Genomic DNA, 26,059 nt, shown 5'->3' with positions numbered 1-26,059 from the left:
AAAGAGCATTCTGTTTATGTACCATTTAGGAAACAAGTACATCACAAAGAAAGGATTGATAGACCTTGAAAGATTTTCAGTATTAAGAAAAAGGCACTCAAATTTATAATCCACTTACCTTTTAGAGACTGTGTTTTGACTTGATTATTCATTTACTCATAGTAAGATTCCAAGCTCGAAAACTGTTTAAGCGTCAGCTAGAAATTTGCAATTTGCGTTTATTCTTTGCTCGTTTGTAACCATGTATTTACACAGGTATTCAAAATAAGTAGCTTTAAATAGCTTGAGTAACAACCAAAATGTTCAAGAAAACACAGATTTTCACAGAGCAATTGTTATGTAGACATTTTTGTTTCAATCTGAACAGTATAAAGTACCAATCGCTTCTATATCTGGCAAGAGAAACAGTTTAAAAGGCGAATGAAGTGGTTTCATGTTGTTTATGCAAATACCGGAAAACCACTTGGGCTTATGATACAGGCAAGTCTAAATAGATTTTAGTGACATTTAAGATTATTAATGTTTATATCAAATTTTGATTCTACATAAAACCTGAAATGAAACGAATCCTTGATAATGCCTGTGAGGGTACAATGAAGTAACATTTGAGTACTTGATGCATTACTATAGACAGCATAGAAGATACTAAATTCTCATTTTAAGTTAACGACGATTCTTCATTTGAAGAAAGTGAATTTTTTTCTTCTTCTTTATTTAGAGGATATTTGAGAAGCATTCCTGTTTTTCGGATAGGGAATCCATAAATTTTACTGCAATTTAAAAACGTTTGAGGATATCAGTTTGGTGTGAACGATGAGTCATTCAAAACAGTTGTCTTTCCCAGCATACACTGTTTGCTGGATGAACAAAAACCTGCTTGCTGTTGGTGGAGGAGGCGGTACTACGAAATCAGGAATCAAAAACAAATTGGTATGACCTTGCGCAATAAAATGTGCTTGATGCCATTTTTTTATAGAAAGTTTTAAGAATTTTTTATGCAATTTCTATTAACCTTTTATTTTTATTTAGCAATTGATAATGTATGATGAGACGGAGCCCGAAACCGGCGAAGGTCATACCAAAATTGAACTAGAAAAGGAGGTAGAGCTTGGGTCCGACGACGATGCAGTCATGTCTCTAGATTATATTCAAAATGTATGTTACAACTACTTTGTTGTGTATTGCTATTGCTAATCACTTACTGGTATAGTCTTTAATCGCAGGAATCAATAGCTCACCGGAGGGAAGAAAAAACAAGCATTTCAGAGTGTTTGAGAGCAAGGATGGATCAGCAAAGAATTATGCTGAAACAAAAAAATTTCAGATTACAGAATTCAGCAATGATATACAATATCAACGACTTTGTAAATACGATTCCTATCATTCTGTCATATATGTTTCGTGCACAAACCAAAAGTTTTTTATAATCTCAGAGAGCGATTACAGAATTTTGTTTGAAAAAGATAACTGTACAGTGTATGATGTTGGTTTTGGTGAAAATAAGGTAAGGTTCGAGCGGATTGAAAGCGCCGTTTGCATTGATTATGCTGACAATTAAAAATAGTTTGCACTTGCCATAGATGATAGAGTAGAGATTTACGACTGGAAAACGTTCCGACTATTACAAGTTTTATATATGCCCGAAGAAAATGCCGTCGTCCGAGGTATAGGGATGCTAAACGAAGTAAACATTGTCGCGGCCTATTATTATGTTAGAAACGGCCAACGAATTGCAGGTTTGGTTAGGTTTGACTATTCTACGATAGAACAGTCATGGACGTTTGCTTCTATGAAGACGCTACGCAATGCAAAAGGAGTGACCAAGTTTTGCATGGATCCTTCAAGTGGGATGATTATTGTAGCCACTGCTGATTGCAAAGTGCGCTTTATGACATTGAATTTGACTGTAAGTGAAAAACGATCTTGAAGTGTTGGATCAACCAGTTGTTAACATTCTCTTTTAGACGCTTTCTAGTAACACCGTACATCACCTTCCGATTACCGACATGAGACTATCCCCAGATTCCGAGATTCTTGCAAGCGTTTCTGTCGATGGTCAATTGTGCATCCATTACTCTGGCAAATATAAGCAATTAAGCACAGTACAACTTGAAGACCCTGGATTACTGATTCGTTTTTCTCTTATGTTACCATTCATCATTGGCGTTTTTTACTTTTATATACATCATTTATTCCCTGGCCAGAGAATGCATGCCATCTATAGCTTTTTCCAATTCCTGATAGATTTAATTTCTAGGTGCACAATTAGAAATTCCTCCATGTAAACAAAAGTGATTTTTCTTTTTCTTTACATGTTTCTATAACACCAGGTTTTGATCGAAATGATTATATATATATTGTTTTTTTTTTTTTTTTTTTTTTTTTTGTTTCTTTTGTTTTGTCTTTTCAAAAAAAAAGAAAAAAAAGAAAGGCCGTTAAACGCTCTTCATCCTAATTTAGACCACATAGATCTTTTCTATAAAATCCCATACACATTCAAATGCGCGGCAAACGCTCAGTAGCAATTCTCTTGGATCTCTTATTTCATTTCATTTCATTTCATTTCGTTTCGTTTTACTTCACTTACTTCATAATATACAACCGAGCTTCTTTCGTCTTTTACATAAATGTTTATTGCTGCAATGCAACGCGAAAAAGTACATGATCTATGTAATTTGGTTTTGTTCCCCCCAACGTTTAGATCAAACATAAAATTCTCAGTGGTAAGCGTCTGTATCACAGATTTCTTGTTTATTTTCAGTGTAAACTTGAACAACAATATTGTCATGAACGAACCAACATAACAAATAACCGTGGCAATTTCATCTTTGAGAATAAGAAATCAGCCTTTCAATTCCCAACTCTTTCACTGCCGTAGTAGTATTGAAACAAAAAGCGTCAAAACATCGTATCATCCATTGATAGAAAGAACATTAGATCTTTGTTGACAATGAGGAAAGCTAGAGTAATTCCTTAAAATTTATCTAAAAACATACATTCAAGTCATTCGTTTTCATCCATTTATTGATCTATTTCTAATAAATTTGTACTCTATTTACTCTTATTTTATGAATTCTTGATTCTTGTCATCTTCCCTTCAACATGTTTCCTCATCCTTTCCCCCCCCATTGATTACCAAGATCCATTTCTTCCCAACTACCTACTTACGAATGATCCACCCCCACATGGTACGCCACATAAATAATGATCCAATTTCATTGCTAAACGGGCGATTGCACCATCGGTGAGGAGGATTCGCAACTCAGGTGAAATAATAAAAAGTCCAACTTCTCCATAACAATACCCATCGCTTAGAAAAATTTCGCTCTCTAACACAACCTCTTGATTCAGCAAGGTACTTTAACGGCTATAAAAAAACTGCTGTTTTTCGTGAATCCTTCTGACAAGTACGGTGTATTATATATTGCAGAATCGCTTGATTATTGGCATATTCGTATGGTATAAGATTTTTGCAGGTCGCGAATTCCGTGCTATTTCATTTGGCTCTCGAAACGGATTTTGACATCTAATTTCATTTGATTCGAGTAATTTCCTTTTAGATCTCTGTTGTCACTAAAAAAAAATTTATTGGAAAGGATTGTCGTTTCGTTTGGGTTCGTTCCTTCCATTCAATTCTCATAAAAACTTTCTATCTGGTGACGAATCCTTCTCGGTCAAATTGTCAGTAAAAGATTCATTCTATGAACGCTAAAAGTGTTTAATTTTTAGTATCCTTTGCTTTTGTCTTCCTACCGTCTTTCCATCCGAGAGTTAGGTTGCTAGCATCGTTATAAAACTTTGTTAAATTACCCATTTGACAAGCATACAAAAGTTTTCAAGACTTAGAAAACGTTCTTACAGATTCCTCTTTATTCCTTTTTCTTTTTTTAACGTTTCACTTTCGTTTTCCCTGCATCCTTGTTCTTTTTCACTTTTTCGTTTATATTTTTTTACCCTACATTCTTACCATTCATCTGAAGATTTGTTTTTTCTCTTATTAACGTTTCCAAAACAATTTTTGACACGTTCCAAATTATTTAATTCTACTCCCCCCCTTCTTACCACCAAAACAAAATCAGGTCACCTTTCATTTTAATATATAATTATGAAGTTACTTTCACGTCTTCGTCAGTATTTTACTGAGCCCGTGGATATCCCACAAAGCCATATACCCAACCCAGATACTAATGCTCAACCTTTACACGCAGGAATTGCTTATCCTCCTGAAACCGCTCGTCCCGACGAAGAAGAGCCTTCTCCATCCAGCAAAAAGGGCCCCACTGTTCGTGTGGTTCGTCATACTGTATTAAACCAACCAAATGAGAACGCTTACTCTTACTCCTCCAACGATAGAAATATCGAGCTCACGTACGGCGAATATGAAGAACAACTTCCCACCGTGGTCGACTGGCTTCGCACACACGTTACCGATAATCTTGGAAGTCGTTCGCTTAACTATGTGAAATCCCTTTTTCCCATTATTCAATGGCTTCCCAATTACAACTTTCATTGGCTAATTTTTGATGTAATTGCTGGTGTAACAGTAGGCTGCATTGTTGTGCCCCAAGGTATGTCCTATGCTAAGGTTGCCGGTCTTCCTGCTGAGTATGGCCTTTATTCTTCGTTTGTCGGTGTTGCCATTTATTGCTTCTTTGCCACTTCCAAAGATGTTTCAATTGGTCCCGTCGCTGTCATGAGTTTGGTCACTTCCGAAGTTATTAAAAATGTCTCTGCCAAGGATCCCACATATTCAGCTCCTCAAATCGGTAGTTGTCTAGCTCTTTTGGCAGGTGCAGTCACCTGCGGTATCGGTTTGTTGCGTCTTGGTTTTATTATTGAATTTATTCCCATTCCTGCTGTCGCTGGTTTCACAACTGGCTCTGCACTTAATATTATTTCAGGACAAGTCCCCTCATTAATGGGTTATAAAAAACTTGTCAGTACTCATGGTGCAACATACCGAATTATCATTGGTACCCTAAAGAACCTACCTCATACTAAGGTAGATGCTGCTTTCGGACTTGTCAGTTTGTTCATTCTGTATGTAATTCGTTATTCATGCCAGTTTTTAACTCGTCGTTACCCAAGAGGTCAGCGAGTTTTCTTCTTGGTTAATGTTTTACGTAGTGCTGTTATTATTATCATAGGTACTGCTATTTCTTACGGCGTGTGCAAAGGTCGCCGAGAAAATCCCCCCATTAATATTTTACTTTCCGTTCCCAGAGGTTTTCAACATGTTGGTGTTCCAAAAATAAGCAAAAAGCTTTGTGCCGATATGGCTTCCGAATTACCAGTGTCGGTAATTGTCTTACTATTGGAGCATATTTCGATTGCAAAGTCTTTTGGCCGTGTTAATGATTACAAGGTTATCCCCGACCAAGAACTAATTGCAATGGGTGTTACCAACTTAATTGGTGTATTTTTCAATGCATATCCAGCAACTGGTTCCTTTTCTCGTTCTGCAATCAAAGCTAAATCTGGTGTGCGCACTCCATTAGCTGGAATCTTTACCGCAGCAGTCGTCATTCTAGCTTTGTATTGTCTTACCGGAGCATTTTACTATATTCCAAATGCTGTCCTATCAGCTGTAATTATTCATTCTGTCTTTGATCTTATTCTTCCTTGGCGCCAATTGGTTCTCTTTTGGCGTATGCAGCCTCTCGAGGCTCTAATCTTTTTAGCTTCTGTTCTTGTGTCTGTTTTCTCGTCTATTGAAAATGGTATTTATACAGCTGTTTGCTTATCTGCTGCTTTATTGCTGTTTCGAATTGCCAAGCCTTCAGGCTCTTTCTTGGGAACCCTTAAAATAGCGAATAAGAGTCTTGTAGGTGACGATGTTGGTGTTATCCGTGATATCTATGTACCCCTCGATCAAAAAGGAGTCAATCCTAATTTAGTTATCCGAGATCCTCCTTTGGGAGTTTTAATATTTCGCTTACAGGAAAGCTTTACTTACCCAAATGCTCAACACGTCAATTCAATGCTCACCACGAAAGCAAAAGATGTCACTAGGCGAGGAAAGAACGTTCAAGTCAAGAAAAAACAGGATAGAGCTTGGAATGATCCCCCACCAAAAAAGCAAAAGAAAGGTGTTAAAATTGAAGATAAGCGACCTCTTCTTCGAGCTATCATTCTTGACTTTAGTGCCGTAAACCACATTGATACAACTGGTGTCCAATCTCTTGTAGATACTCGCAAAGAATTAGAAAACTATGCTGATGATGAAGTTGAGTTTCACTTTACCGATATCAATAATGGTTGGATTAAGCGGACTTTGATTGCCGCTGGTTTTGGAAAGCCTCGAGACGCTACCAAGTACACGAGCCGGTCAATTGAAGTCGGTAGTGCTGCACCATTGCGCGACATCGAAAACCCCATGGTCACTGATTCTTCCCAATTATACATGCCAAGTACAGTGAGAATGAATAGACCGCGCCGTGAACTCGATGAAGAGGAAGCAATTGAAAATAACACACCAGCTAAGGAGTTTGATGAAGGAGAAGATTCGGATTCCGTTTCTAATCCTGATGACAAAAAGGATGGCGGTAGCCAATTCCGATCCGCTTTCTCGCATAGGGAGTACTGTCCTGTCATTTCAACGAAAAACCCATTCTTCCACGTGGACGTTACTAGTGCGATAGTTGATATTTCTCACAGAAATGTACTGGACGTAAATTACAAGCCACAGATAACTGAAACCGACCCCAATAATGTGGAGTCAGTCGCGGTGGAAGAGAACAAGGATAAACCAGTAACATGATTTTTGAATTATTACTGAAGTTGGAAAATTTTGGTGCGTTTATATATCTATCTTGCTTAAAAAGTTTATGTTTAATGAATTTAATGATTTTTAATTTGGTTTATCTTTGCTTTCGTAAGTCGGTAAGTGCAATTCTATAATCAGTATTCATTCCGCTATGAAGTTGTTGTACGTACTTCTTTTGCGTTAGTAGCAGTTTAATCATCGGGTAAATCCCAAACTTCCATCAATCAGCACTATTATTTATTTACAAAGTGGATTTGCAAAATAATACAGCAAGGACTTATATCTAGATAAGGCGTGATTTATTAGAATATTTCATGAAATTTTCTACGGAACAGTGTTCCTCTATCTCATATAGTTTTTCATTAACAGATTATAGCCAGTCAAACGATGTATATGAACAAATAGCATAGCTCTAGTTCATTTCATAGACCTGTCCGTTTTATAAGCGTTTATAATAGAGCCTCATTTAAGAGTTGCTCAGATTCTAAGATGTGCTGTTGCTTGTTACCAGTGGCAACACTAGCAGAGGGAGCACGACCGGCATAACGAACGGGAAGCTTACGACCAAGGTGATCCAAAATTGTGTAGATACGAGGTTCCATGTAAGACCATGCACCAGCATTCAAAGGCTCTTCTTGACACCAAACAATTTCTTTGAGATTAGGATATTTAGAAATATTCTCAGCAACTTGCTTCCAGCCGAAAGGATGTAATTGCTCAATTCTAGTGAAAGCAACGTTGTCAACCTTATTGTCTTCACGAGCCTTCGATAAGGCCACCCAAACTTGACCAGTGCACAATACGAGACGATCAATCTTCTCGGGTGCTTGAATCTTAGTACCATGCTCTTCTTCTTCGAGAATAAGCTTAAAGGCACGATTCTCCTCAAACTCTTCAATGTCAGAGCGAGCGACAGGATGACGAAGCAAAGACTTCGAGAAAAATACAATCAAAGGCTTACGGAATTGACGGTGGATGTTGCGACGTAATGCATGGAAGTATTGAGAAGGCTTTGTAACGTAGATACACTGGATGTTGCAATCTTGATGTTGTCTTTGCAACTTATCTTCAGAGGGGAAAGTACGGGGATCCTCATTGCACAATTGCAAATATCTCTCGATACGAGCAGAAGAGTGTTCAGGACCTTGACCGTCATATCCATGAGGCAAAGAAAGTACGATACCACTGCGTTGTAACCACTTAGTTTCACCGGCAGCAATGAATTGGTCAATGATACATTGGGCATTGTTGGCGAAATCACCGAATTGGGCTTCCCATACAACCAATGCATTAGGAGAAGATAACGAATAACCATATTCAAAGCCTAGAACACCATACTCCGATAGAGAAGAGTTACGAATAACAAAGCTAGCTTGTTTATCGCTGAGATGGTTGAGAGGAATGTAAACATTTTCAGACTTTTGGTCGTGCAAAACAGAGTGTCTCTGAGAAAATGTACCACGTTCAACATCTTGTCCACTGACACGAACGTGATGGCCTTCCTCAAGAAGTGTGGCAAAGGCCAAGGTCTCAGCAGTGGGCATATCAATTTGCTTTCCAGATGTAACAGCCTTCAAACGATTGTTCAAAATACGTTTCAAGTTACGATGGGCCTCAAATCCCTCGGGCATTTCATAAAGGGATTTACCTAATCTTTGTAAAGTGGGAATGTCAACACCAGTGGGATAAGATGGCAAAATCTTGTTTTGCAAGTCCTTATGAGAAGCAAAGCCAACCCAAGGATTAGATAGCCACTCGCTCTGGTCCTGCTTGTAATCCTTACTGCTTTCAAAAGAACTTTCTAAGATTTCCCAAATGCGCTTCTTTTGAGCTTCCACTTCTTCAGGAGTAATGCTCTTTTCATTTAAAAGCTTTTCAGTGTACTTATTAAAAGTAGGCTCGTGTTCAGAAATAGTTTGGTACATACGGGGTTGAGTAAAGGAAGGCTGATCGGTTTCGTTATGACCGTGTCTTCTGTAGCAAACAATATCAATTACAACATCTGTCTTGAAAGTTTTACGCCATTCAGCAGCCAATTGACAGATGAATGTAGTGGCTTCAACATCATCACCATTGACGTGGAAAATGGGAGCTTCCATAGTCTTAGCAATATCAGTGCAATAAGGGGTGGAGCGAGCAAAACGTGGGTCAGTAGTAAATCCAATTTGGTTGTTAATAACAATGTGAATAGTACCACCGACACTATAACCAGGCAAAGAATGTAATCCTAAAGTCTCATAAACGATACCTTGAGCAGCAAAGGCGGCATCACCGTGAAGCAAAACGCCCATAGATTGATCGTGAGAAGCTTCATCACTTGTATAATGCTGAATAGCACGCACCTTTCCGAGCACGACAGGATCTTCAGCTTCCAAGTGAGAAGGATTTGCAACCAGAGAGAGACTAACACGCTTACCAGAAGGAGTAGGACGTTGATAATTCATACCAAGGTGATATTTAACATCACCGGAGCCCTCATCTTCGGGGTCTTGGGTACCACGGAATTCAGAGAAAATAGCTTGGGCAGGCTTACGAACAACATTGTGAAGGACATTAAGACGACCTCTGTGAGCCATACCAATAACCACGTTGCTGACACCGTGTTCCACCGAGCGATCAATTAACGCTTTCATACCAGGAACCATAGATTCACAACCTTCCAAACCGAAACGCTTGTCATTGGGGAATTTTGTGGAAAGGAAGCGTTCAAAGCTGTGAGCCCAATTTAAACGATCATAAATCATCATTTTTTCATCATGATTATACTTGAAGGGAGTTGGTGTTTCCAAGTGAGCTTGAATCCAGTTTGATCTAGTACGAGATGAAATATGGGTATACTCAACAGCAAAGCTACCACAGTAAATACGCTCGCAGACATCTACAATGTCACGAAGTTTCATGGATTCGTAGCCAGCATCACGGAAGTTGGGGAGAATACCAGGACCGAGACGGATCTCTCGATCCAAATCGGCATCGGTAAATCCATAGTGTTCTAATGTAAGTTCAGAAGGGCGTCGTGTATTTACATTGATGCCCAAAGGATCAATTTTGGAAACATGATGACCTCTAGATTGATAAGCACGAACCAAGAGCTGAACTTTCATATAGACGCTGACGTCGACGTCGCCGATATTTTTGTTGTTAGCCAAAGCGGAATCGACATCATTGTAATCGCCCATATAATCTAATAAAGGAGCGGGTTGAAACGCATTCGACGGATTAGATTTACCGGACTTTACGTTTTTGAAATATGCTTGCCAAGAAACATGGACACTATTGGGGTCCTTTTTCCAGGCTTCATACATTTCATCAACATAATCGGCAGCACTTCCAGTAAGGAAAGTGTCGGTAGGGGCTTGAGAGGCAAAAGGGCGAAGAGAGCCAATCTTTGAAAGACGAAGTCTTTGAGAGGCCCTCGAATAACGAACGGTCTTCGATAGACGCAACATGATGAAATTAATGACTTCTTTAAAGAGTGGTCACTACGAAGAAAAACAAAAAGCTGGAAAGGAAAACCGAAATATGAGAGGGGTTTAAGATCAAATTTGAAAGAGACAGACGTACTTAGAGATCGTTACGTTTGAAGAAATAATCCAAATTGAATAAGATGCAAGGAAATTTAAATAAGCAACAGATACAGAATTGTATGTAGAGGATGCAAACAAGAATGTATCAATCAAATACGAATACTTAAAAGAAACGTGAGAAAGATTAACAAGGGGGGGAGTTCATATAGAGGATTCGATTTAAAATGATAGAAAGTCCCGTGGAACCATTCAGTCGACGCTTTGCTGAATAGGAAATGGACTGAACCGCAAAGAGAAGGAAAAAGGTTGAATACTATCGATCTAGAGGAAAAAATGTTAGTAAGACAAGGAATTTAAAAATGGAATTGTATGAGTAGAATCAGAATCCTAAGGCTATCATTGTTCAATAGAAATTGTGTTGGGTGGCTTTGCTTTCCCAAAAGAAAATAGAACTATCTACATTTCCAGAAGGAAGCAAGCACGGCATACGGAATTCGAATTTAAGCAAAGGAAGTAGTCTTATGAAACAAACTACTCGAAAGAACAAGCAAGTACACCGTTTCCAACAACCACCTAAGCTGACGTTTCAATTTTTATATCCATTAACGGTTGAATTCATAGAGAAACCATTAAAAATCCATTGAAAAGTCATGAACCCAACGAAAAAGACCACAAAGAATCAATGATAAACTGTCTAGGAAGTAAAAACATACCAAGTTTAAAAATAGAAAGGACGAATACGTTTTCCAGCACAGAAAAGTGGATTCACCCTCAAAGAAACAACTTGGATCCTAATTTGGGGTTTGTAAAGGAAAGGTTGATAATCCTTAACCAACTTATTATAATGACGGGAGTAACGACAAGACCGGCGATATGTATACACACGCACGCGAATGAGGTAGCAGGAAACAATATGCAGGTAACACTTAGTACTCTCACGAAGGACGATCCAACAGGGTTTCACTATCCCAAGATGATGCAAGCAATGAACCCGATGCAATGGGTTATAGGTAAAAGAAAAGCTAGTAGTATAACGGGGCGAAGGAAACAAGCCGCAAGGTACCAAAATAAAGACAAGGTGAAATACAAGTGAAAAGAAGAAGAACTTGCAAGTCAATATTTGCTCTTAAAAGTTTTGAAAAACGGGTTTCAGCTATCATTCTGTTTCACTTCCAAATAGGGTTCAACATGGACAAATCATCGATTACCGATCCAATGAAATAAGACGCATAAAAAAGACTGAAACTGAATGGATGTCTCGAGTAAACGCAGACGCAACTGACTCATTTTAGTGGCTCCTCCACAAAAACATACTGACGTAAGGATGTTCGCTTCATAATCAACAAAGGTACTAACCTGGGTTTCAGCACGTTATATTCTTTTAACGAGAATTTCCCTTCCTTTTGAAAACAATGGACGGTAGTGTTGTGAGAGAAATCGGCATAAGCATTGTAAAGAAAAAAATCTATTCGTCTAGGTATGGTGAAGGAATTGAGAAAGCCGATATTGGAAAAGTCCCAGAACTAGCTAATTGGGTGAAAATTTAAGGAAAGAATAGCCAAAGTCTTGACTGATGTTTCAACGAATGTTAGTACAATTCTAATCAAGAACGAGGATCACCCGTTTACATGGATGTTTAAATGAGCTATCGTACTCGGTCACCTCCGGTCGCTCGTCAAGTATGGCATGGTATGGTATGGTTATGGTAAGAAGAGGATCAAAGACAGGAAATGATAAAGGGTCGATCGTTGAGTGATTTTATTATCTCTATATAAACGGTACTATAAAAGTTTTCTAGTCTAGATGTAATTTTCATTTCATATATCTCTTGGGCTGGAGGAGACCTTGAACATAGTGCTGCATACATTGTTGCTTCTTCTTGCACTAGCTAACAAACACCCAAGGAAACAAAAGAGCCTTTTCCTTAGCTTGACGCTCTTTGTACTGAATTGATGGGAAATCGTACCTTGTGGGGGTCATTCGATTTAGTCCAAGAAGGAAAAAAAGCTAGGACATCCCCCCACTTTGCCTACGATTGACTAGTTGGTAACCGAGAACATAAGTGGGATGTTGCAGAGCCTGAGTAGTAGTAGTAGTGGTAGTAATTATTTTTTTCTTTATAATTATATGATTTGATTAAATTGCAATAGTTTTTACAATAATTTTTTGGCACTTTTCTTTTTTGATGAAAGAGAACTTGTTTAATGAAAAAGTCTTTTATAAAGAAAGACGAAGGAAATAATAAATAGAATGAAAGTGTTAACAAAAACGTAAACCCCTCGTCCACACGAGTCATGAGTCTAACGAGAGTGTAGAACCTTTTTACGAAATTACATATCATCCTAAAGAGTATATTCGTTATTTTTCACTGTTGGCTGCTCCTGCATGTTACAGTTTTCCTTGACCAACGTACAGTTGTTTCCGATTTTGTAGCATTCGTTCCCATAAAATGAATTCCTTTTACCGCTTTTCCAGAGGACTTCGTTCATTCAACCATGTCAAGACTGGTTTAGCCCATAGAACATTTCAGACTTCTTCAGTCATGAAACAAGTTCAACATGTCAAGTCACTGGAGGACTATGCCCAAAGAGTCAAGTAGGTCATTTTATCAATTTCACAATGTATTAACTCATTTTTTCTAGCGCTGACAAAGTCACTGTCGTAGATTTTTATGCTGACTGGTGTGGACCCTGTAAGTTTCTTAGCCCTTTATTGGAAAAGTTGAGCAACAGCCATTCGAAATCCTCTTTTATTGCAGTAGATGCCGATAAGTACACCGAACTTGCTCAAAAAAATGAGGTCTATGCACTTCCTACCGTGGTTTTATTTAAAAAGGGTCAAGAATTAGACCGTATCGTTGGTGCAGACATTCGCGCAATCAATGGCCTTCTCGCAAAATATGAAACCTCATAATCCTTTTTGAACCAAAATAAAAACTTGTTTGTCCATGTCCTTATCCATATCACGTTACATGAGAAGTATTCTTTTTTCTAAATAACAAAATATAAAAAAAAAAAAAAAAAAAAAAAAGGGGGAATATCTCATTTCATTGTTCAATGATTATCCTTTTTTTTTTCTCATTCGACTACTTTTCATTTTCGCTCGTTGAACGGATTCTCAATCATGAAAAGGCATCTTTTAACTGTCGTGTAGTGCTCAATCGTATCCGTAGAATGTAATCTGCGTGCCAGTGCTAAATGTAAAGCAAAGTCTGTTTCGACGTAAAAGGATGTCAATTAATTTCTTTCCGGTGCTAAAGGACAATTGGAATATTAAACAATTGTTTAGATATACCACCATGTACATACCCATGTATGCTTCAAATTTCAGTCCCTTTCATCCTGGTTATAAAAGGATAGTAGAGCTTGTATACATAGTACAATCTTCAAGGGATCAGACGTCTTAAATAGGTCTACCAGTCGATTCATCGTGCCTTCATCATCACAACAACTAAGCATCAAAGCAGCATAGGCAATTTGGTGTGGATGAGCCAGAAGACATAAATCAGTCGCGTAAGAATCGTTCACAATATTCCTTATAAAAAATTAGTGCTAATCATTATAATTTGCCTTACCATGCTAGTTGTATTTGAGTTTTCGTAATCAACCCATCTCGAAAGATCTTTTCTAATGTCGGATATGGATGATAAACAATAAGATATGCTTCCAAAACAGAAATTATTTCAAACTCCAGAGCAGCTACTTGTGATCTGTCTATTGGTAGCGAAGAATTCCAAAGTGCATTCGCTTCGTTACAGATTGTCCGAATATGAACTGGACTCTCTTCTACTTTGCAAGCTAAGTACACACAAGCCGAAACATGTTGTTCCAAAGTATGCTCAACTTTCCCTTTTCTCTTTGAAAGGTATCGCTTTAAAAGGACAGAAGCAGTCGCCATAACCCTTTGATGGAGTTTGATTTTATCCCCAATCTCCTGAATTCCTTTAAATAGTTAGGGAATCCTGTACATAACGATCCATTAATTCAAACTTACGTTCCCAATGTAAAGTCGATTCTTCGCTAAATGCATTGGTCTCTGACAACTTTGGCTTCGCTGGCAAGTAGAATTGTATCCTTAAAGGTTAGCAAATTGTAGACTGTTAGATTTAGAAAAGAAAAGGTTTATAGCCAAGAAAGCCAGCAAGAATATCCACGCACCGAACATTCGTTTCGTAAACTACTTCAACGAGAGCAGCGTTTCTCTGTTCTACAATAAATAAAGAACAAGAAAGATCTTTTATAGGTCAGAAGGAAGATGCTTTCAAGGAGATTCTTCCCCTCGTTCCCAGCGCGTACGCTTCAAAATCCGCAAACAAACCAAGCTCAAACCTTCTTCTCGATATGAAAGGAAAATATATATATATATATATATATATATATATATATAAAGAAAAAAAAAAGAAAAACAAACGCAAACACAATTCAGATAATAACTTACAATTGACTAGAAGACCAATAATTACCTGACATATATGCCAAACATAAATCTTGCCTTCAAATAATTTTCGTATACAATTAAGACTATAGCTAGAAAACTATTTCATCTGTAATGACAATTTTTGTCCCAAGCTGTTACTGGTGAAGTGGTATAAGCAAACTTCTTCTAACTACCACTCTCCAATAATACACACGAAAAATCGACATGGAAGGATGCGAATAGAAACAATTGAAAATCCTTTACAAAGTCCTCTTCCATGTGGATTGAATACTTTAAAAGATAATGTTTACCCAGGAAAGCTTCATGATCCTAATTTTGTAAACGTTTTGCTGAAATGTAAAGATTTGTATTGTCAATCCTTTTTAGACGAAACAGAGCTGGTAAGTTAGTTAGAATGGAACTATTTCTAATTGTAACTCCATTATAGAAACGAGCAATTCATGGTATTAAATTGATTCAAAAGCAGCAGCAAACTTATTATCCGAAACATGGATATTGGAAACTGCACGCCTCTCATCATGATAATCATAAAAACCTCATAATTCCACAGAGTTGGATGCATGATACCCCACATATGAAACTTCTGTTCCATCGGTTGCAAAATCTCCCGGATGGTGACTTTTTGTTGAGCCATGATGTTATGAATGGAATTGGTTACTTTTTTAGCGGTGGGATTGCAGGTATCGTGTCTCGTACATGCACAGCTCCCTTGGATCGTTTAAAAGTAATGTTAATTTCTGATACATGTTCAAAGCCATCTTCTAAGTATCCGTTCTCTACATTATTACACACCACTAAGAGTCTTTACAGTCGAAGCGGAATTCGAGGCTTTTTTGTAGGGAATGGCATCAACGTCTTAAAGGTTATGCCAGAATCATCAATAAAATTTGGATCATATGAGGCTATGAAAACCCTCTTTGGTGTTTCTAGTACTCAAGAACATAATCCCCTCTATTCATATCTAGCAGGTGGGTTCGCCGGAACGGTTGCTCAGTTTTTTATTTATCCAGTCGATACGTTAAAATTCCGAATCCAATGCAGTGACTATAATACCCAAAAGGCAGGACGTAGTGTTGTCTTTGATAATATAAAACAGTTGTATAAATCCCACGGTGTACGAGGTTACTATCGGGGAATACTGATTGGGGTACTGGGTATGTTTCCCTACAGTGCCACAGATTTAGGTACCTTCGAAGGTTTGAAGAAGACTTGGATTGGTATACTTTCAAATAAAGACAACATTGATCCTCAAGATGTAAAGCTGCCTAACGGGTTGGTCATGGTTTTCGGTGCTCTTTCCGGTAGCATAGGTGCTACTTTAGTTTTTCCTTTAAACGTAATACGTACACGACTTCAGACCCAAGGCACTCCTGGTCATCGTGCTTCATATACAGGCTTCGCTGATTGTTTCTTAAAGACCACCAAGAAAGAAGGCTTTAGAGCTCTATACAAGGGTCTGGCACCTAATTTGCTCAAAGTCGCTCCTAGCGTGGCAATTTCGTACTTGGTATACGAAAATTCAAAAAGTCTTTTGGGACTGCAATGAAGTACTAGTAACGGTATTTTTAGGTAAACATACATTCTTTCGTTTAGAGCTTGGAACTATAATTCTTTTATTTATTATTTTAAATACGGTTTCAAGCATTAGGTTGTAAAGTAGATACTAGTGAAAAGATTAAGTTGGTTGAGCAAATTATCTGCTTGCTTAATTCCAAAGCCCTTCTATTCATTACTATGTAATTTCAAAATAAATAATATACAGACCCCCAAAAGTAACTTGCAGAAAATAAAAACTATTGGGTGATAGGAGCGTGTCTCGAGAAGGCCAATTCATTATTTTTCAGTTCATCCGGGATACGTGCTTTAGCACTTTTTGACAGCATTACCCTAAGGTCGTAAAAGACATCTTCATCCTCGGAGCCCAAAAAGGTGATCGCAACACCAGACTTACCAGCACGGCCTGTACGGCCAATTCTGTGGGTGTAATCCTCAATGCTTTTGGCCATATTATAGTTAAGTACCAAAGATACGTTAGGTATATCAATACCACGACCAGCGATATCAGTAGCAACCAAAATATCAGCTGTTCCGCCACGCAGTTGTTCAATAGCTTTTTCTCTTTGTTCCTGATTTTTACTTCCATGAAGTGTAACAGCACGCCAACCTAATGTATTCAGCTGTTTTGAAATGGCTTCAATGTTTCTTTTCAAATTTACAAAAACGATGATAGGAGGAGCAAACCTACCGGATTCAAGAAGCTCTTCAAGACGTTTCATGCGCTTAGAGTCGTCAGAAACCATTTCAACTATTTGTTCAACTCTGTCAACAGCTTGTCCAATACTACCAATAGTCAGTAGCGTCGGATTATTTAAATATCGTTGTGCGAGGTTTGCAACCCTCGGAGGTAATGTAGCACTGAACATCAGGGTTCGACGCATTGAGGAAGGCTGACCCTCACTAGCAGGTATGATAGCATTTTTATCGGAACTATTTGAGGAAGGAAGAGATTCCAAAATTTTGTTCACATCTTCTTCGAAACCCATGTCTAACATCCGATCAGCCTCATCCATAACGACATAAGAACATTGACTTAAAACAAAAACTCTTCGATCAAGACAATCAACTAGACGTCCAGGAGTAGCAACAACAATATGAGCTCCTTGACTCAACTGAAAAGATTGTTCTTCAAAAGCATGACCACCAACAACAGAAACGCAGCGAAAACCAAGAGGTTCGGCAAATTTATTGCCTTCAGCTTGAATTTGTTGTGCCAACTCACGTGTTGGTGCTAATACGATCGCATACGGTCCAAGATGAAGATTTCTTTCATCTAAAGGAGGGTATTTCAGAATGGCTTGTATCAGAGGTATCATGAAAGCTGCTGTTTTACCACTACCAGTTTCAGCAATTCCAATCAAATCTTTTCCCTGCGATAAAACAGGAATTGATGCACGCTGAATAGAACTTGGTTCTTTATAATTATTTTTCCTTAAAACACTCATCAGTTCACTGGGTAAGTTGGCTTCTTCCCAGTTCCTCAAAGGATTCGGAACATCATCTCCTTTCATGGAAATGTTGTAGTCTTCTCTTAAAATTCTCCAATCACGAGGCTTCATAGCTTCCAAAGGTTTTTCTCTCCAAGGAACATCATCCCAGTCAACCTTGCGGGACTTTCTTTCGTGTAGGTGCAAGAGTTCATGCGCTCTTTTTTTGTCTTCATCTGATCCTTGTAATAATCGTTGAATTAATCCTGATCTTTCTTTTACGCTCTCTATAGATTTCTCGTCAAAACCTCCTAGTTTGCCTCTACCGAACACAGCAATCGTTGATTCAGGTGAAACCAAGAAATCCGCATCCTTCATTGTATCGTCCGTCGCATCCCAATCAAAAACAAATTTTTTGTCTGCATTTCTTCGTCGTTTCTTTTGAGGTCGGGGTTGAATTCCCATGTATCTTTGTCGAACAGCAGCAGCGAAACTTTCATCTGCGGTATTTTCATAGTTGCTTTCATTACTTACTGGTGTTACCGACTTTGGATTATCCAGTTTAGTTTCAGACCCAAGACCGTTTGCCCCTTCTTCGTACTGATTAATTATTCCATTCTTCAAGTCTGACAACTCGGTGGATTGTCTGCTTTTAGCTTGCTCTACTTCTTTTTTCCTTCGCTCAAGTGCTAAACGTGTTCTCTCAGCTTTAGATAAAAACTTTGGTTTGGATTCTCGTTCTTCGCGAGTCCTTTTGTTTTTAACAATCTCTTCAAGAGATGGAATCGGTGCTCTAGAGGACATGAACGATAGCTTAGTAGGTTTCAATCCTTTAATTGATTAATTAAATACTTCCGTTTTTAAAATAAATAGGTATATTTACTTCCCTGTGTAGTAACCATTTATTTTTTCGAATCAATGAGATGGTTATTCATACTAACTAACTTACCGGCCCTTGTTAGTATTCGTTGTAGGAATTAATGAACAGACAATCAGATCTCCTTAATAAACAACAATTTATTTATTTGATAAATAAAGAAGAAATCAACTGGCATCGACCAAAAACAAATTCGTAATAATTCCATAGAAATTTAGAAATTGTTCACGTTATTTTTTATGATTTTGGATGAATAAAAGTAAAATAGGCACGTCTATAGAAAATTTTAGAGTATACATAACTTAAATAAATTTATACTATCATAATGGTTTTAATCGGCCTAGAAAAACTGCTTACCAAGAAACTTACTGCATTTAATTAGTATACGCATATATAATAAGTTCATCAAGCATAATTAAAATCCTTAACCTATTGCAGTTATGTAGTCAGCTTAATATTTCCCACTCTTTTATGCGTCAGGGTGTGATTCAAGCCATATTTCAGAATCCATTGGCCCAATAGAAATGTTTCTTAAAGGTATTGTAAGATTTCTGTATCTTCTTTCCAAATTGGATTCCGGAGTATTTTCTGATAAATACCAGTTTTCCCAAGCTCTGGGTCTAGTGTCGTTTTCTTTCAAGGTGAGCCGAATCGACCATGAGCAATCTTAAAAATGTCAGAAATAACTTCTAAAAAAAAATAAAAGTAACTTTACCTTCAGGGAGATTTCGTAAAGAACGTGTAGTATTTTGAATTCGGATCATTGCTGCTCTTAGAGATTCTACAAAAGAATCAGAGTATGGCATCCTTGGAGATACGCTGATGACTAGGTCAGAAAGGGAATTTTACAATTATTAATTCTATCCTTACGGTTTTTCCAATAGAAAGTCTGGGATTCTTGGAATTGAATAAGCTGAGAATATGTAACGTTCCAGTTCCACCTGATCTTTCGATACAATAGAGAGATATATACATTCCACTGCTCCCTACTAGGTCAGAAGCTTTATCAACAAAAAATTAATAAAGGTCATGGAATATTATACCTCTTGCAATTCTTGAGTGCAGGCCTCAACAGCGTCTTTAATGTAATTGCATAGTATCGGATGGCGGGATTGCCAAACAACAGTGTTATACTTTCTAGATTTGATAAAAAGGCCTAATTCTGTAAATAATCAATGCTTTTAATATACGTTAAGCTGTCTTACTTTCTGGGTATAAGTGACGATTGCATAGTATGCAATGAATACAGACAATTACTGAATTCTTGATTAGATTCCTAAAAAAAAGTAGTTATCACTTACAAAACTCACGGAAGACCTGAATGCATTCTGAACTGTGTTAAAATCGTAAGTCATAAAGCACGTACGTTTGACTGTCCATGATGAATCCTCAGTTGCCATTATTCAATCCTTTAATTAGCTACAAATAAAACACTACTCAATAATTGCAAGGATTGATATACAGGCGTGCGAAAACAAGTACCATGAATGGATTGATATTTCGTATGGCACTTTTAACGTATTGTCGATGATTGAGGTTTTTTTAAAAGTCTAGAATGAATAACGAGAAAGGAATAAGTAGATTCTTTTTAGGAGTTCCTAGCTGGTTTACCCAAAAGGCTTTTTCAAAATTTGAAAGTACGATGTCTTGAGATCCAACTTTTACGATTAGTATCTGGTCGCTTAAAGCTGTAGACTTTACTTGGCGAATGCTAAACGGCTCTCTAACTAAGGGCGTAATTATTAATTCATTTATGAAAAAAAATAATATATTTCAATTTAACTAGATGAAGCACTATCAATTAATGTTCTTTATATAACTAAATAACAAACTTACAGTGGTAGTGTGGGTTTTACATATTGTGCTACTAGTCAAAGGTCGCTCATTCACCGACAACCAACAATAGGTGCACTCCTATAGGGACATTAAGAAGTGGAATAATACCCTCAAAAAACAGTAATTACAAGAAAGAAGGGTGCGACGACCATGGATATGCTGGATGAAGCAATTACGGAAGTCAACAGAAAAATTGAGAGGGAAAGATCGGTGATTCATGGAGCCCTTTCGATGAAACGTTTGACGCAAAATCCGGTGGTTCATCAACAGCTTCATAGCAATATTGAGGAAGCAAAAAAGAGCATAATTTATCTTGAAGAACGTCTCGGAAAACTGCAACTTCGAAAGTCAGGGAGCGTCACTTCGAAGGGATCCTCAGAACAGACGCTGAAACCTCAATATTCTAATCCAAAATCATCTAAAAGTGTATCTTCAAGTCTATCTAATGTTGACTCCAATTTGGATTTGTTGAACTATGATGCACCTTTGACGATTAACAAAATCTCGTTTCTGTTGCAACAGTTGGAATTCAAGCTTTCGGTTGAGGAACAATATCGAAGAGGTATTGAAAAAATGGCAAAATTATACGAACGAGAGCACGATCGGCGAAGCATTGCAGAGGCTGAAAAGAAGTATGAAGAAAGTGCTCAAAAAATCAGTTTACTTCGACATTCATTAAAACGTTACCATGACTTACATATTGAGATTGATGAAGATGATGTCCCCACAAATGAAAGTCGATTAAACCTGAATGCTCGACGACCTCAATCCGGCTTACTCAAAATAGGTGTGCATTCCATACGAAATGTTTCTCATTCTGCTGGATTATCTAAACACACGGAGACAATTGTAGTCATTCGTGCTGAAGACCTTGAGCGCGCGAGGACGAGAAGTAGTCGTGCTGGTAAATTTTATGACAACTTCGAAATAAATCTCGAAAAAACTAACGAAGTGGAGATTATTGTTTATGAAAAAAAGAATGAGAAAGTATTACTACCTGTTGCATTGCTATGGGTCCGTCTATCAGATTTGGTTGAAAAACAACGTCGTAAAAAAGTTGAGCAAGAAGTATCCGACAAAGGTTGGGTTAGCGCAGATCATATGCAGAATCAAAGGTTATCCATGTTTTTACCGTCATCATTATCTTCGTCTAAGCCAGAGGATGCCGTTTCAAAATCTCCTGAAGGAAATTCTACTGTAAATGCTTGGTTTTCTTTGGAGCCTTTGGGTCAAATTCATTTGACCATGAATTTTACGAAAAACAATGTTCGAAAACGTCCTTTCGATGCAGGCCTAGGTCGACAAGGTGCAATTCGTCAACGCAAAGAGAGCGTGCATGAGGTTTACGGACACCGTTTCTTACAACACCAATTTTATCAAATTATGCGCTGTGCTTTATGTGGTGAATTTTTGAAAAGTGCCGTAGGTATGCAATGTAAAGATTGTCTTTACACATGCCATAGAAAATGTTATTCCAAGGTTGTAACGAAGTGCATTTCTAAGTCTAGTGACTCATTTTCAAGTGAGTATGAGAAAATTAATCACAGGATACCACACCATTTTGAATCTCATACTAATATTGGAGCAAATTGGTGCTGTCATTGTGGTTATATTCTACCTTTCGGTCGTAAAAATGCTAGAAAATGCACAGAATGCGGGATTACAGCACATGCTCAGTGTGTCCATCTTGTTCCTGACTTTTGTGGAATGTCAATGGAAATGGCTAATCGTGTCCTTTCTGAAATCCGTACTACTAAACAAAAAGCGACTAATCTTAATAAGAAGCCTAACAATCTTGCACCTACTTCAAAGACAGCATTTTCTGAAGACAAAGCTAGTCAACCTTCCCAGGTGAGTACGGTAAATGAATCTCCTCCTACCCCTACATCTCAGAAGTTTTCAATTGAACCGATAAAAAGAAAGCCGGTCCAGGCTGGTGCAATAGAGCTAATAGGTAAAAAGGATACAAAAGAACAAGTTCCCGATGAATCAGATATTAAAGAAAAAGGTAATAAAAAGGAAGAAGAGGTCCCTGTGAAGGGTGTGAACACTATAGTCTCTTCTCGCGACGCTTCTGTCCCTGATGTGACTCCTGATGGAAAACAAAAAAGAATTGGCTTGGAAGATTTCAACTTTTTGACTGTCTTAGGAAAAGGAAATTTCGGAAAGGTTATGCTCGCCGAATACAAAAGCAACAAGGAATTGTACGCAATCAAGGTGTTGAAGAAAAAGTTTATTCTTGAAAATGATGAAGTTGAAAGTACCAAATCTGAAAAACGTGTTTTCCTTGTGGCTAACCGTGAGCGCCATCCATTTTTAGTAAACCTTCACTCTTGTTTCCAAACAGAGACAAGAATATATTTTGTAATGGATTTTGTTAGTGGTGGTGATTTAATGTTACACATTCAACAACAACAGTTTTCTAGACGTCGTGCTCAATTTTATGCTGCAGAAGTATGTTTGGCATTAAAATATTTCCATGATAATGGCATCGTCTATCGAGATTTGAAGTTGGATAACATTTTGTTAAGTCCTGATGGTCATATTAAGGTAGCAGATTACGGACTTTGCAAGGAAGATATGTGGTTCAACAACACAACGGCTACATTTTGTGGTACGCCTGAATTTATGGCTCCTGAAATTCTGTTGGAACAAAACTATACTCGCAGCGTGGACTGGTGGGCATTTGGTGTACTCATATATCAAATGCTTCTTGGTCAATCCCCATTTAGAGGAGACGATGAAGAAGAAATTTTTGATGCTATTTTGTCTGATGAACCTTTATATCCAATCCATATGCCTAGAGATTCTGTTTCTATTTTGCAAAAGCTGCTCACGCGAGATCCTACGAAGCGTCTCGGGTCCGGTGAGAATGATGCAGAAGACGTTATGGCCCATCCCTTCTTTAATAACATTAATTGGGATGATATTTATCATAAACAAACCCAACCACCTTATATCCCTCAACTTGATTCACAGACGGATACCAAATATTTTGATGAAGAATTTACTAGAGAATTACCTGTTTTGACGCCAGTCCAATCAGTTTTGACCGATAAAATGCAGGAGGAATTCCGCGGTTTTTCTTACTTCAGCCATGATGATTCAACATCTGTTAAAGCGTAATATTTTCTACCTGACATGATAAAAAGTTCGCTGTAATATTTTATTTTAATTTTGTTGTCTTAATAAAATAATGAAATGATGCCTCCTCCCTTTTTGACTTCGCATAGTGCAATAACATATTTGATGAATAATGTCTCACGATCTTTCATCCATTATGAATAGTTACCTTTACTTTAAATTAGTTTTGGAAAATTTTATATATTTTAAAGTCTCCTATTTAAGCCTTGTAATCATAACCTTTTAAAGGGGTCAAATGCAAGAAGTCAAACATCACACTAATTATGTCAAAATTAATGCATACCGGCATGAGGATCTTCAGGTTGTTGCTCAGGATCCAATTTTATACTTGTATCAATTCGTAAGATGGCAATGCAAGCTTCAACCGCACTTTTCAGACTCTTTAACTTAGACATAGAAGGTTCCAAAACACCAGCCTTTATATTATCCCGTATAACACCGTTCAACAAATCAAGACCATAATTCTTATAGCCACGCTTCTTTGTGTCTGTTACCTCAGCATTCTGGCTTGCAGCATGATAAGCACGAAGTTTTGCTGTGAGTTCAGTGGAGTCCTTCGCAGCATTTACAGCAAGGGTTCTAGGAATAATTAATAAGGCTTGAGCAAACTCAGCAATTGCTAATTGTTCACGAGAACCAAGTGAAGTAGCAAAGTTTTCTAAATATATGCTAAGTGCACTTTCAACAGCACCACCGCCGGGAACAACAGCACCGCTCTCTAAAGTACGTTTGACAACTGAAAGAGAATCATGTAATGAACGTTCCATTTCGTCCAAAGTGAACTCATTAGGACCACGTAAAACTAAAGAAGCTGAAGAATAAGCTTTAGTACCTTTGACCAATATACATTCATCGTCGGAAAACTTTTCTTGGACAACTTCTTCAGCGTAACCCAAATTGGAGCTTTCAAATACTTCGTCACCTTCGAGATTGGACAAGGAACTTAACATAGTAGCACCACTTGCCTTTGCAATGCGTCTCAAATCTTCACGCTTGCATCTGCGGACAGCCATAGCACCGGCTTCTATGAAGGTCTTCAGGCATAAGTCGTCTATTCCCTTTGTCGTTAATATGACATTAGCACCAGAGTTGAGAATTTTCTTGATGCGTTCCAAGATAATCATAACTTCACGTTCGCGAATCTTTTCTAATTGATCAGGATCGTCAATGGTGATATGGACACCTAATGCCATACGAGTTCTCTGTAAATCCATGTCCAAAATAGCAATCTTTGCATTTGGAATTCTTGTTTTCATTGCTTGACTCGCAACAGTGCAGTTCAATGCATATCCTTTGACCAAAACAGATTCACGAGAGCTTCTACCATGAGCCTTCAAGATGTTAACGGCCTTAACAGGATAACGAGTTTCTCCTTTAGGATTTATGCTTTTTACAGAAAGCATGGCATCAACAGCCATTGCCGAGAAAAAGTCGGAATCATTACCAATGACCTTTGAAGACATACTAGTTTTTGCAACGTTTATCAAACTTTCTTTTCCTAAGGTATCAACACTGGAGCTCAAAACATCGTTCATAAACTTTACGGCTTCACGGATGGCTAAACGGTATCCTGTAATGATGGTAGTCGGGTGAATTTTATTTTTCACAAGTTCATTAGCGCGTCTCAAAAGCTCAGCAGCGATGATCACAACACTAGTGGTACCATCACCAACTTCTTTGTCTTGCTGTTGAGCCAACTCTACCAAAACTTTACCGGCAGGATGTTCGACATCTAGCAATGATAAAATGGTAGCTCCATCATTGGTGACGGTTACATCCTAATAGCGTTAGTTGACATCCCGTAAGGATAAATTTTTTTTCGTGATGCAGACTGTATAGATACCGCCGGAAGTCAATTTCTCTCATTCCTTGATCGGGCAACAATCCTTTTTGAAAATATAACTAACTTACACCAATATCATCCACTAGCATCTTATCCAAACCAACAGGGCCAAGGGAAGACTTCACGATATTGGCAATTGCAGTCGTAGCCAAAACTAACATTGTAAGTAACTTGTATGCTAAAAATAAGCTGGCAATTCTTACCATTTTGATTGCGGACATCCTCACCGCTAACTTTTTCACCACTCAAAACTAGAATTCAGTTAGCAAGATATTTTGAGTAAGCTATAGTACATACAGAGAGTGGATTCTCTAGGTGCTTGAAACATTCTATCACGATTCAAGTTCCCCTACAAACGGGCTCGAATACTCTTTTGTAGTTGATGAAGAAGCATTTGCAGTCTGTGGACTTCTTCCAACGTGACTTGAAAGTGTTACCTAGTATAGCGTAGTAGGTTACGATTCGTTTAACTGCTGTAAAAAATAAAAGAAACTCAAAAGGCCTAAGAAATTAAATTACTTATTTTAGGTTGTATATGGACAGGACCTTCTTGTTGTTTTTACCCTTTGATTAATAAGTTTCGCTATATGAATTAGATTATGGTCGATTCTCATGTAAATCTTTTTATAGATTATTGAAAACGTA

General features: G+C 37.8%; 11 protein-coding genes across 11 annotated transcripts; 6 read left to right on the top strand and 5 right to left on the bottom strand.

Annotated features, from left to right (window-relative positions):
* The first annotated feature begins 533 nt into the window (after positions 1 to 533).
* Positions 534 to 2,461, top strand: SOCG_03615 (GDP/GTP exchange factor). The gene is made up of 5 exons (XM_013162103.1): positions 534 to 930; positions 1,030 to 1,155; positions 1,211 to 1,504; positions 1,565 to 1,906; positions 1,965 to 2,461. Exons 1-5 carry the CDS (start codon positions 814 to 816, stop codon positions 2,283 to 2,285), a joined length of 1,200 nt encoding a protein of 399 aa, XP_013017557.1. The 5' UTR covers positions 534 to 813; the 3' UTR covers positions 2,286 to 2,461.
* A 765-nt stretch (positions 2,462 to 3,226) lies between these two features.
* Positions 3,227 to 6,847, top strand: SOCG_03614 (sulfate transporter). Its single transcript, XM_013162102.1, has one exon. It carries the CDS (start codon positions 4,106 to 4,108, stop codon positions 6,758 to 6,760), a length of 2,655 nt encoding a protein of 884 aa, XP_013017556.1. The 5' UTR covers positions 3,227 to 4,105; the 3' UTR covers positions 6,761 to 6,847.
* A 58-nt stretch (positions 6,848 to 6,905) lies between these two features.
* On the bottom strand, positions 6,906 to 11,129 carry SOCG_03613 (2-oxoglutarate dehydrogenase). The gene is made up of 2 exons (XM_013162101.1): positions 11,007 to 11,129; positions 6,906 to 10,614 (listed from the first exon to the last, which is right to left on the bottom strand). The coding sequence occupies exon 2, from the start codon at positions 10,213 to 10,215 to the stop codon at positions 7,216 to 7,218; it is 3,000 nt and encodes a 999-aa protein (XP_013017555.1). The 5' UTR covers positions 10,216 to 10,614; positions 11,007 to 11,129; the 3' UTR covers positions 6,906 to 7,215.
* On the top strand, positions 10,835 to 12,421 carry SOCG_03612 (uncharacterized protein). Its single transcript, XM_013162100.1, has 2 exons — positions 10,835 to 11,611; positions 11,661 to 12,421. The coding sequence occupies exon 1, from the start codon at positions 10,976 to 10,978 to the stop codon at positions 11,384 to 11,386; it is 411 nt and encodes a 136-aa protein (XP_013017554.1). The 5' UTR covers positions 10,835 to 10,975; the 3' UTR covers positions 11,387 to 11,611; positions 11,661 to 12,421.
* Positions 12,093 to 14,858, bottom strand: SOCG_03610 (cyclin CycC). Its single transcript, XM_013162098.1, has 4 exons — positions 14,731 to 14,858; positions 14,287 to 14,366; positions 13,868 to 14,234; positions 12,093 to 13,827 (listed from the first exon to the last, which is right to left on the bottom strand). Exons 1-4 carry the CDS (start codon positions 14,760 to 14,762, stop codon positions 13,620 to 13,622), a joined length of 687 nt encoding a protein of 228 aa, XP_013017552.1. The 5' UTR covers positions 14,763 to 14,858; the 3' UTR covers positions 12,093 to 13,619.
* Positions 12,627 to 14,640, top strand: SOCG_03611 (thioredoxin Trx2). The gene is made up of 2 exons (XM_013162099.1): positions 12,627 to 12,888; positions 12,936 to 14,640. Exons 1-2 carry the CDS (start codon positions 12,743 to 12,745, stop codon positions 13,204 to 13,206), a joined length of 417 nt encoding a protein of 138 aa, XP_013017553.1. The 5' UTR covers positions 12,627 to 12,742; the 3' UTR covers positions 13,207 to 14,640.
* Positions 14,859 to 14,899: 41 nt separating the features above from the next.
* On the top strand, positions 14,900 to 16,524 carry SOCG_03609 (carrier protein). Its single transcript, XM_013162097.1, has 2 exons — positions 14,900 to 15,110; positions 15,158 to 16,524. The coding sequence occupies exons 1-2, from the start codon at positions 14,943 to 14,945 to the stop codon at positions 16,274 to 16,276; spliced, it is 1,287 nt and encodes a 428-aa protein (XP_013017551.1). The 5' UTR covers positions 14,900 to 14,942; the 3' UTR covers positions 16,277 to 16,524.
* Positions 16,361 to 18,587, bottom strand: SOCG_03608 (U5 snRNP-associated protein Prp28). Its single transcript, XM_013162096.1, has one exon. The coding sequence runs from the start codon at positions 18,516 to 18,518 to the stop codon at positions 16,524 to 16,526; it is 1,995 nt and encodes a 664-aa protein (XP_013017550.1). The 5' UTR covers positions 18,519 to 18,587; the 3' UTR covers positions 16,361 to 16,523.
* A 230-nt stretch (positions 18,588 to 18,817) lies between these two features.
* SOCG_03607 (DNA polymerase zeta Rev7) lies at positions 18,818 to 20,269 on the bottom strand. Its single transcript, XM_013162095.1, has 7 exons — positions 19,958 to 20,269; positions 19,893 to 19,919; positions 19,797 to 19,847; positions 19,635 to 19,747; positions 19,462 to 19,577; positions 19,307 to 19,410; positions 18,818 to 19,257 (listed from the first exon to the last, which is right to left on the bottom strand). Exons 1-7 carry the CDS (start codon positions 19,989 to 19,991, stop codon positions 19,061 to 19,063), a joined length of 642 nt encoding a protein of 213 aa, XP_013017549.1. The 5' UTR covers positions 19,992 to 20,269; the 3' UTR covers positions 18,818 to 19,060.
* A 175-nt stretch (positions 20,270 to 20,444) lies between these two features.
* SOCG_03606 (AGC/PKC protein kinase Pck2) lies at positions 20,445 to 23,767 on the top strand. Its single transcript, XM_013162094.1, has one exon. It carries the CDS (start codon positions 20,578 to 20,580, stop codon positions 23,551 to 23,553), a length of 2,976 nt encoding a protein of 991 aa, XP_013017548.1. The 5' UTR covers positions 20,445 to 20,577; the 3' UTR covers positions 23,554 to 23,767.
* Positions 23,703 to 25,814, bottom strand: SOCG_03605 (chaperonin-containing T-complex alpha subunit Cct1). Its single transcript, XM_013162093.1, has 4 exons — positions 25,712 to 25,814; positions 25,618 to 25,665; positions 25,483 to 25,568; positions 23,703 to 25,349 (listed from the first exon to the last, which is right to left on the bottom strand). The coding sequence occupies exons 1-4, from the start codon at positions 25,740 to 25,742 to the stop codon at positions 23,844 to 23,846; spliced, it is 1,671 nt and encodes a 556-aa protein (XP_013017547.1). The 5' UTR covers positions 25,743 to 25,814; the 3' UTR covers positions 23,703 to 23,843.
* Between the last annotated feature and the right edge of the window lie 245 nt (positions 25,815 to 26,059).

The sequence above is a fragment of the Schizosaccharomyces octosporus genome, assembly GCF_000150505.1.
Source record: "Schizosaccharomyces octosporus yFS286 unplaced genomic scaffold supercont6.1, whole genome shotgun sequence".
NCBI classification, from domain to species: domain Eukaryota; kingdom Fungi; phylum Ascomycota; class Schizosaccharomycetes; order Schizosaccharomycetales; family Schizosaccharomycetaceae; genus Schizosaccharomyces; species Schizosaccharomyces octosporus.
This window is presented reverse-complemented; position numbering and strand designations above follow the sequence as displayed.

Bases quoted from the DNA above. Each gene is read 5' to 3' on its own strand.
- SOCG_03615 (XM_013162103.1), top strand. From the start codon at position 814: ATGAGTCATTCAAAACAGTTGTCTTTCCCAGCATACACTGTTTGCTGG. The intron at 1,156-1,210 runs GTATGTTACAAC...TTACTGGTATAG, and splicing joins CTCTAGATTATATTCAAAAT to TCTTTAATCGCAGGAATCAA. The intron at 1,505-1,564 runs GTAAGGTTCGAG...AATTAAAAATAG, and splicing joins TTGGTTTTGGTGAAAATAAG to TTTGCACTTGCCATAGATGA.
- SOCG_03614 (XM_013162102.1), top strand. From the start codon at position 4,106: ATGAAGTTACTTTCACGTCTTCGTCAGTATTTTACTGAGCCCGTGGAT.
- SOCG_03613 (XM_013162101.1), bottom strand. From the start codon at position 10,215: ATGTTGCGTCTATCGAAGACCGTTCGTTATTCGAGGGCCTCTCAAAGA.
- SOCG_03612 (XM_013162100.1), top strand. From the start codon at position 10,976: ATGATAAACTGTCTAGGAAGTAAAAACATACCAAGTTTAAAAATAGAA.
- SOCG_03611 (XM_013162099.1), top strand. From the start codon at position 12,743: ATGAATTCCTTTTACCGCTTTTCCAGAGGACTTCGTTCATTCAACCAT. The intron at 12,889-12,935 runs GTAGGTCATTTT...CATTTTTTCTAG, and splicing joins GACTATGCCCAAAGAGTCAA to CGCTGACAAAGTCACTGTCG.
- SOCG_03610 (XM_013162098.1), bottom strand. From the start codon at position 14,762: ATGTCAGGTAATTATTGGTCTTCTAGTCAATT. The intron at 14,367-14,730 runs GTAAGTTATTAT...CTAACCTTTAAG, and splicing joins TATTGGTCTTCTAGTCAATT to GATACAATTCTACTTGCCAG. The intron at 13,828-13,867 runs GTAAGGCAAATT...ATTTTTTATAAG, and splicing joins ACTCAAATACAACTAGCATG to GAATATTGTGAACGATTCTT.
- SOCG_03609 (XM_013162097.1), top strand. From the start codon at position 14,943: ATGCGAATAGAAACAATTGAAAATCCTTTACAAAGTCCTCTTCCATGT. The intron at 15,111-15,157 runs GTAAGTTAGTTA...ACTCCATTATAG, and splicing joins TTTTAGACGAAACAGAGCTG to AAACGAGCAATTCATGGTAT.
- SOCG_03608 (XM_013162096.1), bottom strand. From the start codon at position 18,518: ATGTCCTCTAGAGCACCGATTCCATCTCTTGAAGAGATTGTTAAAAAC.
- SOCG_03607 (XM_013162095.1), bottom strand. From the start codon at position 19,991: ATGGCAACTGAGGATTCATCATGGACAGTCAAAC. The intron at 19,411-19,461 runs GTAAGGATAGAA...CCTAGTCATCAG, and splicing joins GACTTTCTATTGGAAAAACC to CGTATCTCCAAGGATGCCAT. The intron at 19,258-19,306 runs GTAAAGTTACTT...GACATTTTTAAG, and splicing joins TTTACGAAATCTCCCTGAAG to ATTGCTCATGGTCGATTCGG.
- SOCG_03606 (XM_013162094.1), top strand. From the start codon at position 20,578: ATGGATATGCTGGATGAAGCAATTACGGAAGTCAACAGAAAAATTGAG.
- SOCG_03605 (XM_013162093.1), bottom strand. From the start codon at position 25,742: ATGTTTCAAGCACCTAGAGAATCCACTCTCT. The intron at 25,666-25,711 runs GTATGTACTATA...ACTGAATTCTAG, and splicing joins ACCTAGAGAATCCACTCTCT to TTTTGAGTGGTGAAAAAGTT. The intron at 25,569-25,617 runs GTAAGAATTGCC...TTACAATGTTAG, and splicing joins GGATGTCCGCAATCAAAATG to TTTTGGCTACGACTGCAATT.